Source organism: Talpa occidentalis, unplaced genomic scaffold (genome assembly GCF_014898055.3).
Source record: "Talpa occidentalis isolate TD23 unplaced genomic scaffold, MPIMG_talOcc4v2.1 talOcc4.10, whole genome shotgun sequence".
In the NCBI taxonomy this organism is placed as follows: domain Eukaryota; kingdom Metazoa; phylum Chordata; class Mammalia; order Eulipotyphla; family Talpidae; genus Talpa; species Talpa occidentalis.
The window spans coordinates 15,148,984-15,164,989 of NW_023600993.1; the positions used below are offsets into that span (position 1 = coordinate 15,148,984).

The window sequence follows — 16,006 nt, forward strand, 5'->3', positions numbered from 1 at the left end:
TCTCTGACAATTTTTTAGGATCTACTCTGACAATTGTTTTGAAACTTGGCTACTTCAATTACCTTTTTCTGTCTAATAAGTTACCTCAAGGGTCTCCCTGGTGGCACAAGGGCTTAAGCACCACACTATGAAACAATCTGCAGGCTCTGCAGCACGAGCTTGATTCCTGGCCAGCCAGGGAGAAACCCACATGGTGCAGCAGACCTCTCCAACTCGTCCGCTGCTCCCCTCAGTGTATTTCAGTCAGTTTGCCTGCTCTGTTCCCCACTCTGTCTCTGGTGAATCCTCTCACACCTCCCCCTCTACATCTCTGGCCTGTACCCCAGCTCTTGTATGCATAAATAAATAAATCTTCAAAAAAAGGTACCTCAAAACTTAACTGGTTAGGACAATAATAATTTATTGTTTCTCATAGTTCTGTAGGTTGACTTAGCTCAAGTAGGCAATTTATTTGCTCTTTCTGGTAATGGCTAGTTCAACAAGTTGTTACATTCAACTAGAGCTCAGCTAGGGTGTCTCAGTGTTCCTCCAAAGGTTTTATCTCTCTGTATATCCACATGGCATTCTCCACATCACTAAGAAAAATATCTTACTAATGTTTTTCTGGATTTGACCCCAAAATCAAGGGCACCAGAAATAAATATCAAACCAAAAAGCTTCTCACAGCACAAAACCATCAACAAATTGAAAGGGCAACCAACTGAGTGGGAGAAGACATTACATGTTATATATCCAATCAGGAGTTAATATCTAAGGGCCTCCCTGGTGGCCTAGGGGTTAAGTCTTAGCTCTATCACCATCATGGCCTGAGTTTGATTCCCAGGCAAGGAACAAAGCCACATGGCACAGCAGACCTCACCTGTCTTGTTGCTGCTCACCTTAGCAGTGTATTTCAGTAGATCCATCCTGCTCTGCTCCCCACTCTGTCTCTGGTGAATCCTCTCACCCCCCACACCTCTGGCCTACACCCCAGCTCTTCTGTATGAAAATAAAGAAAATCTTTTTTTAAAAAAAGCTAATATCCAAAATTCATACAACTCAATTCTTTAAATGCATCTAAAAATGGGCAAAAGAAATGAACAGACATTTTTGCAAAGAAGTGATATGGAGGCCCAACAGATACATGAAAAGAAGCTCAACATCACTAATCGTCAAGGAACTGCAAATCAAAACCATGGTACGTTATCAGCTTGCTCCACAAGGAAAAATGGCAAGAAATAACAATCATATGGTATTTGTCTCCTTCCCAAACCCCACCAAACAACAAAATTTTTCTACCTGTAAATCTCAAGAATTCATTTTTTTCTGACAGACATATTCACTATAAAATTTGATGAACCTACTAAGAATTCTGTGAAAATATTTTTTTTTAATGTTATTTTTTCTTTTTTTTTTTTTAAGATTTATTTATTTATTTATACAAGCACTGGGTACAGTCAGAAGCGTGGGAGGGTGAGAGAATTCACCAGAGCCAGAGCAGGGAGCTGAGCAGGCAGAAGGACCGAAGTACACTGCTGAGGGGAGCAGCGGGCAGCAGGGGAGGTCTGCGCACCATGTGGGACCCTCCTCTGGTGGCCGGGGAGCAGCCGGGGATCGAACCAGCGCTGCAGAGGCTGCGGGCAGCTTCGCAACCCAGCGCTCAACCGCTGCACCACCGGGGAGGCCCTCTGTGAAAATATTTCTAACAGGACAAAGTACAAGATAGATGTCTGGACAAATTCTGAATCTAAATTCTGTACCAGTTAACACAACTTCTTAGAGAGTTGGTATGGGGAGTATCTTTTTTAAAAGGTGTGTACTGATCGGTTCAAGGCATTGATTGATATACATGAGATCTCTCCAGGAGAGAGTGAAAAGGATATCTCCTCTGCCCAGGTGAAGGTGTGTTCACCTCTCTCTACAGAGTGAAAAAACAGGCAGAGTAATTACAGGTGGAATAAGGACTATAAGCTACAGATTACTCTCAGGAAACATTTCTGAGTCTAAATGCACTTTTTAATTAGCTCTTCCAATAGCATCATGCTAATTGGTTAATTTGGAAATGATATGAGACCCTGTGTGCTTTAAAGAAAATCTGTTTGTTGATATATTTATTTGCACCTGAGACTGTCTTATTGCTGGCAGGACAGATATTATTAAAACAGAATCACCTGCTTATTTTAACCAGCTTTTTTTAACGAACACACATGAATTAGATTATCCCTAGGGTTTCAGGAGGAAGTATTAGCATTTTGAGTGATGGGAAATTGCCACTTAGCTGGGAAATAAATGAGCTTTAAATAGATCCCATTATTTTTTACGGGGTTATTATTGTAAAGGTTTCATAATTAAAGAAATGCCCTTCAAGTCTATCCTCATTGTTGGTTTATGATTGGGGTGTTAACCTGTAACTAGCCCTGCTCTTCACATCAAGTCACAGTGAGTTTTCATAAGAGGTTATTACATAAAATAAAATTACCTTTTATTGGTCCACATAATATTTCCAACAAGTGTCTCGGTTTGTTAGCTATGCTGTGAAGAAAATGTATTAAGTTTACTTGCCTGGGCTAGGAAATAGTGGCTTTTTAAAGTTTGTATGGGTTTAACATGTTTTACTATTAAGACAATTATGAATACATTAGAGACATAATTTAGGTGAGAACATGTTATATATTTGGATATTTATATATATCACACCTTAATATTTCAAGCTGTTTTACTTCTTTCAGGGAGATGACACTTTATTATCCAAACAAACTCCCCTCTAGCTTACTATCTAAAATGTTTCTTTCCAGCCTAATTACTGCCATTAAATAATAAAAGAAGAAACTGCTTGGATCATCCTGGATTTCGGAAAGTACAATGGTAAACAATCTCCCCACTCCAATCTAACATTCTCCTTTTTTATGAAAGTATTATTGAGCTGGCTGCAGTTAAGCTGCTCTGTGAGCAAAGGCTCATCTCTAAGTTTGGAAATGCTAGGGTGCCCCCTACCGCCACAAATGGGGAAGCACCGAGACCAAGATTCTGTCCTTGCATTCAAAGAACAAAATCTTCCAGAAAGGATACTTAGCCGAAGTTCGGATAAGCAATGGTTAGTCACATGCATGCATGCATGGATGGATGGATGGATGGATGGATGGATGGATGGATGGATGGATGGATGGATGGATGGATGGATGGAGGAATGGATGGATGGATGATAGAAACAAGTAATAAATCTACCTTAGTATAAATTTTTACAAAATGAAGCCACTTTAATATTCACCTGGTCCAAAGAGCTATTCATTAGAACCAAGACAAAGGTTTAGATATTGCATGACCAAAAGTATATGCATATATACATCTTTCTAAAATGGTAGTGCCTATCTTTCGTCATTATTGCAAAGAGGTATGTAACTGGAGTGGCTCTCTTTCTCTCTGCTACCATCTCTGGCATCTTTCTTGGTGATACCAACATCCATGGAGCTGAATATGCTGGACAGTAAAGAAAGACACTTCATAATAAAACATGGTGACCAGGAGGGGAGGGAATCTAATAGACACTGGTGGAGGAATCCTGGTGCTTTGGGGATGGAGGTGGCATGGTAACATGTATTTGTAGTGGTATGAACCTGAACCCCTAGAAATATCCAGTGTTGTAAATCAACATTACCTCAGTAAACATAACTTCCACAAATAAATAAATAAGACTGAGCTGCTATAGCTCATTGCTAAGCATTGCAAGAAAGAAACAATGTAAATGATATTCTCAAAGAAAAAAATAGTATCCAATACAATAAATTGCATAGGACCCATATTAAACTTATTTCTCCCAAATTAAGCTCAAAGGTCTGATTTCTGGCTAACTCACATATATTAATGGGCCTCCTGATGAAGCTGAAATCAATATTTTTCCCCATTACTCTGCTCCCCTCGTACTTGAGGTCTTTGCTAGGGTTGTGGTGACATACACACTAAACTGTGAGCCAGTTTCACAGGGATAACTGCTCAGGATTTGGGGTTGGCTTGTATATTCTGTTACATCTTTGATCTTCTAAAATTGAGGTTCATCAGAGACTTGGAGATAAGTCAATATGACTTCAGGAGCCAGGAAGACTCAAAATGCAGAAAAATGTGCCCTCGCTCCGGCTTACGCCCTCTCTCTCTCTCTTCATCCTCCCACCCCCAAGCATAAAAGGCAAAAATAATTGCTGGGAGTTTTAAATCCCTGGGCACTAGAAATTGATTTGTCTTTAATTCATTTTCATTTTATTCAGATTTTGAATTTCAAGGAGCTACAACATGTGGGCATTAATTTCTCCCTGTAAATTTGGACACGACAGTGTTTGTTCAAACCTGGAGTATGTTTATGAACCTGCACTTAGGACCGGTGTCATTTTCCTCTTTGCTGCATCCCTCCTGCCTTATGAGACCACATGGCTGGGCATAATTTGGGGTGAGAAATAGAAAGTCCACAAAACGTTCAGCTTTGGCAACTGAATTACGTTGAAGTTGAATATATATTATTTTGGCCCATTTTACAGTCTCCCAGAGATAGTGTTAGTTTGCTAACTGGTCCCCCACACAAAGGGCAAAAAGGAAGGAGAGGCAGGCCTCTCCACGTTGGTAGGCAGCAGAGTTGGAACCAGCAACAGAACTTTCTTAGAAGTAACTTACTTAGGAGCAGACGTCTACACCCTCTCCCGGAATCTCAAAGTTTATCAAAAGGCTTGAACCCGGATCAGTCACACACTTAGACCAGTCCCCACAGCACTTGGCTTCTCTGGGCTGTGTGGCGAGGAGAGCAGCTCCCACCGCCCGCAGGCCGAACATGCGTTCTGAGGACCAGAGAGCTGGGAGGAGTCTAGGGTTGAGCGATCGGCTCCTGGGTCAACCCAGGTCACGTCCTCTCGGTGACTTTCAGCAATTCTGCGCCCCACCCCCACCAGAGCAGTGCAGCTCCTGCAGCCTTACCCACCAGGCCTGCAGCCAGCAAGGGTTTTCACTAAGCATGGGGGTGGCTATCTGGGGGCACTGGAAACAGATCGCGGAAATAATATGGCAACAGGCTAGAGAAACACAGATGAACAGAGTGATGCCCAGAATAACAATTTTTTCCATCATAAGCCCCTGTGATTCAAGGCACTGATTTATTAAGTCTCTTAGCTGGGGAGTCACATCATTCAGAGGGTTTGCCTGTGTTGTCTTGTGATTTACGAAAGATGCTACATTAGCAGACTCATCAGATATGAATACAGGGCATTCTGTTTTGATAATGGCATAGATGCCTCCTTAAAAGGCAGTAATAACGTCCAAGGCCATCCCTGTTTGGGAGGACAGTTTTTCTCATTAGGGAGAATTCAGTGTTCAGTAAGGACAGACTTTGTAGGCAATTGTGTAACGCTTACCGGGTCAATCTCCTAAGAGCTGCAAAGTCCTCCAAGCCAATGGAAGGAAGAAAGACTGTTACCAAACAGTCTCACCAGTGGAAAGCAGAACTGGTTCATCTGGCCTTGAAAAGGTGGTCGCAGCTTTAGGGACTGAGAGGTAAATGCCAGGCCAGGATCGCTACCGCTTGAGTCTCACCCCATTCAATGTTGTGTGTTCCTTTTCAAGTACTGTGTTTCAAAAGGTTCAACTTGCAGCAGGACAAGAGGATCGAGTGGAGACTGAGTAGTTCCCCTCACCCAGGGGTGCAAAGGGCTCACCCTGATGGATGCCCCATTGCAAATTCCAACAAGTCTATCTCGCCTTTCAGTAGCAAGATGGGACTTGGTGTTCTGAGCAGCATAGAGCACTGATGCATGGTGGCCACCAGAGCAGTAACTCCACAACTACTTCCAAGTGAGAGTTGCATGTCTCTGCAGCAGTCTCCAGTCTGGCCTATGGGGCAACAGACAAACCCCCTTGGGGGAGACACAAGAAGAGACATGTAGAGACACTTGGAAGAGATCAATGGAGAGTCTGACAATGGCAGCCTTTACCTTGATTTGTACTTTGAATTTGTACCTTAATTCCAGACTTGCTTTGCCCCTTTTGCCCCTTTCTGTTTCCCCACCAGAAGGTACCTCAGACTAATGGCAAGCTTTTGAGCCTAGGAAGCCCTGCCTTAGGCCAACCGTGTTTGGCTGGGCATTTATGCATGAAGAGATGGGTAATTTTGGCTGTTTTGTTGGCAAACTATTATCCTTTCTTCTCTTTTCTCTCTATACACATTAATTCTATTAGAGATCTTTCACACTAAGGGTAGGCCTTGTCTTTATGTAACAGATGATGCCACAACATTTTGCTTCTAATAACTCTCTGAAACTACATCTAGTGGTAGCATTACAGACCCCAGCCCAAAATAGTCCTTTGTCGTCTAGGGAAAGAATTCAGCAGAAAGTGCTGGATGGAGGTGAACCAAGCAAGGCTTTATTAGAGACTCACAAATGAGGGGGCCAGTGAGGGGAAGGAGAATTTAGCCTGGCTCTTCAAAGGGAGTTAGGAAGAGATATTGAAAGTTTAAGTCCATGAGGCTGGGAGGAGGGCACTGTCTTAGTCTGGCCTGGGTTGGGCTACACCTGGGCATGCCAGATGTTTACACACCAGCTGAGCATGCCGGCTCTTAACCTTCTCCCTCCAGGAGAGTTCGAGATAATCATTAGTCAGGATGCTGCGTCATGGTCGCTGTGGTGGGCCAAACTGTTTGGATTCACCTGTCAATTATTCAGTCCTCCTGTTCAGACAGGACTTGGGGCAACTCATCCTACAGGCTCCCAATTTCTTTTACCTCGACTTTTTCAGGGAGTCAGCTATGATCACTTCAGATACTTCAGGGACTACATGCTTTTCTGGACATAGAAAGATCTTAAAAGGTAGTAGCGATTATGTCATAGCGATTATGAAATTAAGGTTTTGCTCTTTAAATCCTGCTGCTTCAGGGCACTGTGGTGATGGTACACAGATGCCTTGGGGAAGGAAATTCTATGGGGACTCAATCTGAGGGGGTGGGGGAAGCAAATATTGTTTTAAAAAAAAAAAGAAAAAAGAAAATAAATCCTGCTGCTTGTGATTATGTTTGTTTTCTTCAGAAGCTAATAGAGTAAAAGCCCATTAAACTTGTGTCATAATGATGACTAAAGAGAAAAATAACAAAATGTTAAAGGCATCACATTGATGAACCTGGCACCACAATCCAGACTTTGAATTTCAGACAAACAACTAAAATGCAAAAATTCTTAGGCAAACTAAACATTACAAACTTCTAAAGTCATTCAGAACCATGCTTTTGATGAGATTAAAGGCATGTGCCAAGTGGCTCTCAAGTTTTTTGGCACTTTACAGAAAACAATGAAATAAAATTTAAATCCAAAATCTAATTTATTTGCAACACAATACAGGCATATGAGTCCTATCACAGTGATTGCTGAATTTTAACATAATAAGTAAAACCAGAATGATCAATCATTTTAAAATGAACAAAGATTTAACAAATTTTTTGTTTAAATGAATGAACTCCAAGAATATCACATGGTTGGTTTACATTTAATCCGGTCTGCATGTTGTAGCTCATCTAGAACATTTCTGATACTCTCAATGCAAACTTCTCCTCTATAATGTTTTTTTGATGCAAGATTCCATACATTTTCAAATTCTTCATCAGAAAGCTTGACACCAATGTTACATAATATCTCTGCAATCTAGAAAAAAAATTGACAGACTAAGATTCACATGCTTTTAAATTTGAATCATAAGAATGTCTTTAAAACATCAAAGGCTATGGCTGTTTATCCCTAATAAGTTATATATGTGCTCATTATATATAATGAGCAAATATCAAGATTCTAGTACATTTGGCTCATGAACAATTTTATTTATATGAATGAGAATACTTAAAGTAGCCAATATATAAAGTGACTTTCAACTCTACATGTTTCCGATGATTGTACAGAGAGGAAGCAAAATTCAAGTAAGAAAAGTAAGAGTAAAGATAAAAGACTTGCTTAATTTGAGTTCCATCCAGTCTTGGAAAAATATTTTTCTTTTTATACATGGATCATATACAATGTGCAAGTAATGTTTCCTATCATAAACTCTATTTCAAGAATGGTACCTAGACATCACAACCAAAGTGAACATTATCCTCAAGAATTCTGTCTTTGAGGATCCCAACAGCTTTTGTAATTTAAAAACTCAAGCTTTAAAACATCTAAAAAAGTAGTTCTTGATAAATAAACATTTCTATCTTTGGGTATTTATTTAAAGTTGGCGTTTCCTTCATCGCTTTTGAAATAATATGCTGTACCTCTTTTTTTGATCTGGTCTTGAAGAAGTCTCTTTCAAACACTCCTTTGTGACCAAAGACAGTAGGGTATAGTAACGAATAGGCATTGCCCTCTTCACCATAATTAGTCCTATCGCTGATGCGACGAATTCTGGGGACAGGAATGTCAGACCGGATGGTTGGGACACCACAGATGGGATAACCTAGGACATCAATGAGCAAGGAAGAGACAGTCTAAAACTGAGCTGTATAACACAACAGCCACCAACCACATGTGGCTAGTGAGCATTTAAATATGGCTAGTTTGAAGTGAGATGTTGTACGTGTAAAACACACACTGAGTTTCAAAGATTCAGTATCAAAAATTCAAAATGTTTTTATATTGCTTATTAGTTGAAATAAGATTTTGAAGAGATATATACTTATGCCACTCAAATTAATTTTACCTGTTTTTCATCTTAAAAATGGCTACTAAAAATTTTAAAATATGTATCACTCCCACTATATTTCTATGACACGGCACTATTCTGAAGGGAATAGCAATACTAAACATTCTCCCAGAATGTTTAGCATGACTATAAAATCCAATTAAGAAAAAATGTAAATCCTTGACCATGATTTTAGTCTAACGAAGTGATCTTGAGCAACATAAAATAATCTTTCTAAAGAATCAAAATTCGTCATGCTCAATCTGGAGATATATAATTGTATGCTCCCCAGATCTATACATTAAAGTCCTTACCTCTCACACCTCAGAATGTGAAATAGGGTCTTACAGATATAATTAGTTAAGAGGATACTGTGCTGGGTTGGCCCTATAAGACTGACATCCTTACATAAGGGAACATGTGGACAGAGACACCCACACAGGAGAACACTGTGAAGATTGAGGCAAAGGTGGATGGGGTGCAGCAGACACAAAATAGTACCAGACTCCCAGCAAACCAGAAATACGAAGGGCCTGAATAGATTCTCTTTCAAACCCTCAGAAGGAACCAACCCTGCCAGCACCTTGATCTCAGACTTTTAACCTCCAAGACCATGAAATGGAAAATTTCTATTCTTTAAGTCATTCAATTTGTGATTTGTGTTAAGGCAGTCCTAGCATAAGAATGGGGGCAGAGGGTGAAGATACAGAGAATAGTTTCAGAAGAGCTCTTCAAATACATAAAGGCAGCTAACTAGAGAGCTAAGGATAACTTTGTTCAAAAGTCCACTAACACTTCCTAAAGACCAAATTACTACCAGGTTTGACATTCAATGTTCTCACAGATCACGGTTTCAATTTCATTAATAACAGACAGAATCATTTTACCTGGATCATCATGGGTAGTTCAGTCCAGTCTATAGTTATTGAGACCAGGAAATGCATACCATACAGAATTGAATGAAAGTCCTAGGCTTTGAGAAATTTATAGTCTATAGAAGACAGAGGCTGGGTAAAATAGGAGAATTGACAAAAGACCTTTTGTGTCTGTTTGCTGATCCCTGTAAAACTGGACAAATAATGTCACATACTCACAAGTAGAAGGAACACCTCCTACAACCGCACTGATCTCAGAAGAAGTTGTCTTATAGTGATTAGAAACTTTATCACTTGGCCTCAGAAGTGTCCGAAGAGTTGTTTCTGAGCTCCCTGGTTCTTTAATGACAATGTCTTCAGGTTTTATCAAGAGTGTTGGTTCACATTTTTCAAATTTCTTCTCAGTAGGTTCTGTACAGTCTATCCGACTACCTTTAAGCAAAGAGTGAAAGAAAGGCAGGAAGAAGTTACTAATTGGTGCCTGCTGTTGTGCAACTAAATCACTTTTCCCATTTAATCTTTTTGCCAGTAGAACTGAATTGGGTTAAGCACCCCTCAGCTGATGCCAGCACCCCACTGAGGAAAAGCAAGCTCAGGCCGGTGACATGTGCCAGGAAGTGTGAATGTAGTCCAATGTTTCATTTTACCGCTCCACTCATATACCATGGAATGAAGCTTTTAAATCTGAAAGACCAAATGAGAGGCTATATTTTTCTTTCCATTCTTTTAAAAGTGGAGCTTATTTTCATGTTTAGCTACACTGCAAGCCTACCAAAGTTGTTCCTTGGACACAGCCAGAGGGAGAATTGGGAGAAAATACACGCACAGATGGGAGTTGTACATTCCACACATACTTGATTGTGGGGAAGAGACCTAGGTATTGCAACATTTGGAGAGGCAATAAGAACTCACTGCTCACTCAGGAACCCATTCTATAAATAACTCCCTACAAATCAATTTATAAAAGACAATTCTGAGGAACAAATTGTAAGACTCTGTCCTCGTTTGCAGGTTTACTTTGCTGAGGCAATTGTGAAACCCAGCAGTAAATTCCCCAGACATCTTTTTCACAGAGCTGATAACAGCATAGCTGGCACTAGAGGGCGCTGTGGTCTTTCACGCTCCAGAAAACTGCTTCTGGTTCTGGGGAAGTCCAAGCAAGACTTTCAAAGTCCAAACGGTGCCCAGGTATCTGAGAGGGATGGGACCTGAGGCAAACCAGAAAGACAAGCCTGTCTAAGTCTGCACTCCCGTTCAGCTCATGCCAATCATTATCGTAAAAGCATTCAGGTGCAGTGTTCCAGATCCTCTAGGATGCTCACCAACCCCAACCCCTCCACCAAAAGCAGAAATCTGGACAAAGTTTGAAAAATGGTTCAGCCTTTATCTTGACTTGGATTTTGATTTTGCTCTTTTTCTGCCCTTTCCTGTGGGTCCCCACCAGAAGGTGCCTTAGACTTGGGGCAAGTTTTCAGGCCTTTAGTGGCCCTGCTTTGGGCCAAGCCTGTTTAGCGAGGCATTAACCTACTAGGGGTAGCATGAGTTATTTGGGTGTTTTATTGGGAAACTATATCCTCTCTCTTCTCTCCGTATTGCACACTGATTCTATTTAAGTTGTTTTCTATTGGGGAAAAAAAAAAGACTGACATCATCAACAAAGCCCAAAATTTGATTTGGGAGGATGGGAGTAGAGAGACCTTTCTTTGGCAGAAAGCCATAACCCAGGAATAAAAGTAAAAACAGTACTATCTTTACTTTTTAGAAGAGATAGTCTAAAAGAAAAATTTTTTAAGTATAAAATGCTTTAGAAAAGATTAATCCTCTCTAATAATCAAGATATGAAAAGTAAAGCAAACAATGTGTCATTCTGTTAACTCAGTTACAGGAACGGGAATGTTTGAAACTATGCACTATGGTATCAAGTAAAAGTAAATCTTCTCACAACCTTGGCTGATAAAAGTACAAATTGTAATTCATTTAGAAAAGTAAAATGATAATGTATAGAAAGAGACCTTCCGGGATGATAACTTTCATAAGAAATAAGAGAGAATTAAAAACAGAAAACTTTTCGAGAGATAATAGTTGCTATAACCCATATTCGTTTTAAAATATCTGGAAACAATCTAAATTTCAAAGTAAGGAAATGGTTTAGTAATTCATTATACATCAAGATAAAGGAACTGAAAATTAGGCCTACAAATATCAAAAAGTATCTCTTCATTAAACAGACATTTGAAAGCCAAATTTTATTTTTTTTTTAAATAATAAATTTTATTTTTATATTCCCCATACAATTGCAGCCCCCCCATTCTGACCCCAATCCCTCCCCTCCCGCCCCCGCCACCCTAAAAGTGTCTCTGGTTCATAGTTTTTTGTTGATTTTGATTTTCGCTTTCTTATAGTTATTCATTTTCCTGGTCCCTTATTTAAGTTTTCTAGATTCCTGCTATGAGTGAGACCATCCGGTATTTTTCTTTTTCTTTCTGGCTTATTTCGCTGAGCATGATCCCTTCCAGCGCCATCCATGTTGCTGCAAATTGCATGTGTTTATCTTTTTTGAATGCTGAGTAATATTCCATGGTATATATGTACCACATCTTCTTGATCCAGTCATCTATTTTTGGGCATTTGGGTTGTTTCCAAAGCTTAGCTATTGTAAATAGTGCTGCTATAAACATAGGGGTGCAGGTGTTCTTTGGAATTGATGTTTCTGTGTCCTTTGGGTAAATACCCAGGAGTGGAATTGCTGGATCATATGGAAGCTCTATGTTTAGTAGGTCCAGAAATCTCCACACAGCTCTCCACAGTGGTTGGACCAGTTTGCACTCCCACCAGCAGTGCAGGAGAGTTCCTTTTTCTCCACACCCTCTCCAACATTTGTTGTTGCTAGTTTTTTTAATGTGTGCCATTCTCACTGGTGTAAGATGGTATCTCATGGTAGTTTTGATTTGCATTTCCCTGATGACAAGTGATGTTGAACATTTTTTCATATGCCTGTTGGCCATTTGCATTTCCTCTTCAGAGAAGTTTCTTTTTAGCTCTTCTGCCCATTTTTTGACAGGATTATTTTCTTTGTTGTTGTTGAGTCTCATCAGCTCTTTGCAGATTTTTGTGATCAGTCCTTTATCATTAGTGTTGGGTGCAAAAATGTTCTCCCAGTTGGTGGGGTTTCTCTTTGTTTTTGTTATTGTCTCTTTTGCTGTGCAGAAGCTCTTTAATTTGATGTAGTCCCAGCTGTTTATCTTTGCCTTCACTATCACTGCTTTGGGTGATGTGTCTGTAAAGATGTCTTTGATGTGCAAATCACGTAGTGTTTCGCCTATATTTCCTTCTATATATTTTATGGTTTCAGGTCTTATGTCTAGTTCTTTAATCCATTTTGAGTTGATTTTTGTGTATGGTGTGAGGTAGTGGTCAAGCTTCATTCTTTTGCATGTAGCGACCCAGTTGAAAGCCAAATTTTAAAATGTCAAGTGGTTCATTCACTGTGATTTTAGCTGTGTTTAAAATACAGAGAGATGTACACACATATCTTTCTTTCTATATATGTTGTTAATGTTATATTAATGGTACAGCAAGTTAGCATGAAAATATTTGAGCCAACAAAATTATCGTTTTTCCTTTTCTAACAAAATTAAAAGATCAGATTTTCTTTATGTCAAATTCAATTTTATTATTGATTTTCCTGGGGGAGGGGAGCTAAGACAACAGTTTAAAAACAACTTTCTGATCACCATCTCTCAGCCTGCAGCTTGCGCGCCATCTTCCCCTCTGGTGAGGCGGCATTCTCCAACCGGCAGAGAGGAGGAAACAACAAACCAAAACAACCAACAAGAACAAACGACGTAGCAAGCGGGACCGTGAGTGGAAAGGAACTATTGCAGCCACCACACCCCGTGAACGGGAGCTGAGGCGAACCCTGCAGGATTCGCCGCGGCGGCGAGCTAACGGCTCCGGGCGCCATTAGAGAAGAACAAAGACCCCGGGAGACGCGCACACAGCCCGGGCTGCCGGTAAGCCTGCGCGGGAAAGCGGCTCGCTCGGCGCGCTTGAAAAGCAAGTGCAGACCTGGATCGCGGCTGCCCAGGTCCCCGCGCCTGCGACCTAGGCTTGCGGGGAGACGACCTAGGCTTGCGGGGAGACGCGCGGAGGCCCTCACTGAGGTGAAGGTCCCTCCCTGAGTGAGCAGGAACCAGGCGCCCAGGCACGGGAGCGGTGCAAAAGGCGCCATTCCCGCACCACTGAACTGGGCTACAGCCCGCGTCCTGGAACTGAGGGCTTTGAACTGAGACCCGGGGCACGAAAATTCGGGGCGTGGTTTCTCCACGACGGTGGGGCACAAGGCAGACACAGCACCCCAAAGCTGTTGAGGTGTACCCTACCATTCCTGCTCTGTTCTCTGTCCCACGGGGTGGGGGGAGGCGAAAAACAGCCCCCCAAGGACAATAGGAGAGATCTCTGGCGCCACCTAGCGACCAGGAAAAAAAAAAGTCACTAACACCCTATAAAACAGGACATTTCTTAAGACTGCTTGAAAAGGGCAGAAGGTTTCTGGAGGACCCAGTGGCCAGCCGGGAAGTTATTCCACGCCAGGCCCCTTCCGACCAGCAGTCTGAGCCCACAGAGGGAGCAGGCACCCACGTCCGGGGCAGACCGGGTGCGCAGAAGAGTGTGCCTGAAACTGGAGGCGCAGGGACTGCATCCCGCTTCGCCATTTGAGAACAGGGACATTTCTTCAGTAAAAACTGCCTAAAACCAGCAGAAAGCTCCCCCAGAAGACAGAGATGGCTCCTGGAAGAGCCAGAGGAGAGCGGAGAAGTTCACCCAAGATATCAGTCAGTCCGAGCAACACAGTGTCCCAACGCATACGACAAATTAGAAAACAGACAGTAGGGAGTAGAAGAACCACACGCAACCTAAAAACTCCTCAGGAAAGAAGCACACCACAAAAAGAAAACCACTCCCCAGATTGCAACGACAGCAACTTGGAAGAACTTCTGAGCCTTCCAGAAAGAGAATTTAAAATTGCCATGATTAAAAAAGTGATAGATCAGAAGAAGGAAATTGAGTCCCTAAAGAGGGAAGTAAGAGAAATGCAGGAGATCAAAGAATTAATGGAGGAACTAAAGAACTCTGGGAAAAGCAATGAAAGCAGAATAGATGAAATGGAAGAACGAATAAGTAATCTTGAAGACACAGAAATAAAAAGAACCAAAACAGAAAAGGAAAGAGAAGTACGAAGGAAAAAGAATGAAGAAAGACTTCGGGAACTATCTGACTCCATGAGGAAAGGAAATATAAGAGTTATAGGAATTCCAGAAGGAGAGGAGAGAGATGTAGGAACAGAGAAAATATTCAGGATATAATTGAAGAGAACTTCCCAAATGAGAAGAAGGAGCTGAAAATTGATATACAAGAAGCAAGAAGAACACCAAACTTCCACGACGAAAGGAAAAACACAGCAAGACACATAATAGTAAAGCTCCCAAGAATCCAGGACAAGGAAAAAATAATGAAGCTGACAAGAGGGAAGAAACAGATAACATTCAAAGGAAAGCCAATCAGGCTGACATCAGACTTCTCTGAAGAAACATTACGGGCAAGGAGAGAGTGGAGGGACATAGTCAACAGACTCCAAGAAAACAGATGCCAACCAAGAATACTCTATCCCGCAAAGCTCTCTTTCCTCCATGAAGAAAGAATATGGACCTTCCCAGACAAAGAGAAACTCCGGAATTTCATTGCGACTAAACCCCCACTCCAAAAAATACTACAAGGAATCCTAAAGCCAGAACCTCAGAGGGACGAATAACAACGAAAGAAGACCAAAAAAAAAAAAAAAGTTATTAAAAGAATAAATAAAATCAAAGGAAAGACAAACATAATGGCAAATACAGATGCTAACATATCAATATTAACTCTAAATGTAAATGGACTAAACTCTTCAATAAAAAGACACAGAGTTGCAGCCTGGATTAAGAAACAAAACCCAACCTTTTGCTGTCTCCAGGAAACACATTTAGCTAGAAAAGATAAAAATAGGCTCAAAGTCAAAGGATGGAAAACAATCCTACAAGCAAATGGGCCAAAAAAGAAAGCAGGAACAGCTATACTTATATCAGATAAAACAGACTTCAAACTCAAAAAAATAAAAAGAGACCCCAATGGTCACTACATTATGATTAAGGGGACAATACTTCAAGAAGAAATAACACTCATTAACATATACTCACCAAACGAAAGAGCACCAAAATATATCAGACAACTGTTGTCCTCTCTGAAAACAGACATCAGAGAAAACACATATGTAGTGGGAGACTTCAACACACCACTATCAACAATGGATAGATCAACAAGACAAAAAATAAGTAAAGAAACTAAAGCTCTAAATAAGGACCTAGAGCATTTGGGCTTAACAGACATCTATAGAACACTAAACCCAAAAAAAACGGAGTACACATTTTTCTCAAGCGCAC

At 40.9% G+C, this 16,006-nt stretch overlaps 1 protein-coding gene across 7 annotated transcripts in view; it reads right to left on the reverse strand.

Moving 5' to 3' along the window:
* Positions 1 to 7,317: 7,317 nt before the first annotated feature.
* Positions 7,318 to 16,006, reverse strand: part of EFHB (EF-hand domain family member B) — a 46,316-nt gene continuing 37,627 nt past the window's right edge. For all 7 annotated transcript variants that reach the window (XM_037524891.2, XM_054691567.1, XM_054691518.1 and 4 more), the window contains 3 exons: positions 9,750 to 9,962; positions 8,249 to 8,430; positions 7,318 to 7,643 (listed from right to left, as the gene is read on the reverse strand). In XM_037524891.2, the coding sequence (XP_037380788.1) occupies positions 7,470 to 7,643; positions 8,249 to 8,430; positions 9,750 to 9,962 (569 nt within the window). In that variant the 3' untranslated portion in view covers positions 7,318 to 7,469. The remainder of the gene's footprint in view (positions 7,644 to 8,248; positions 8,431 to 9,749; positions 9,963 to 16,006) is intronic.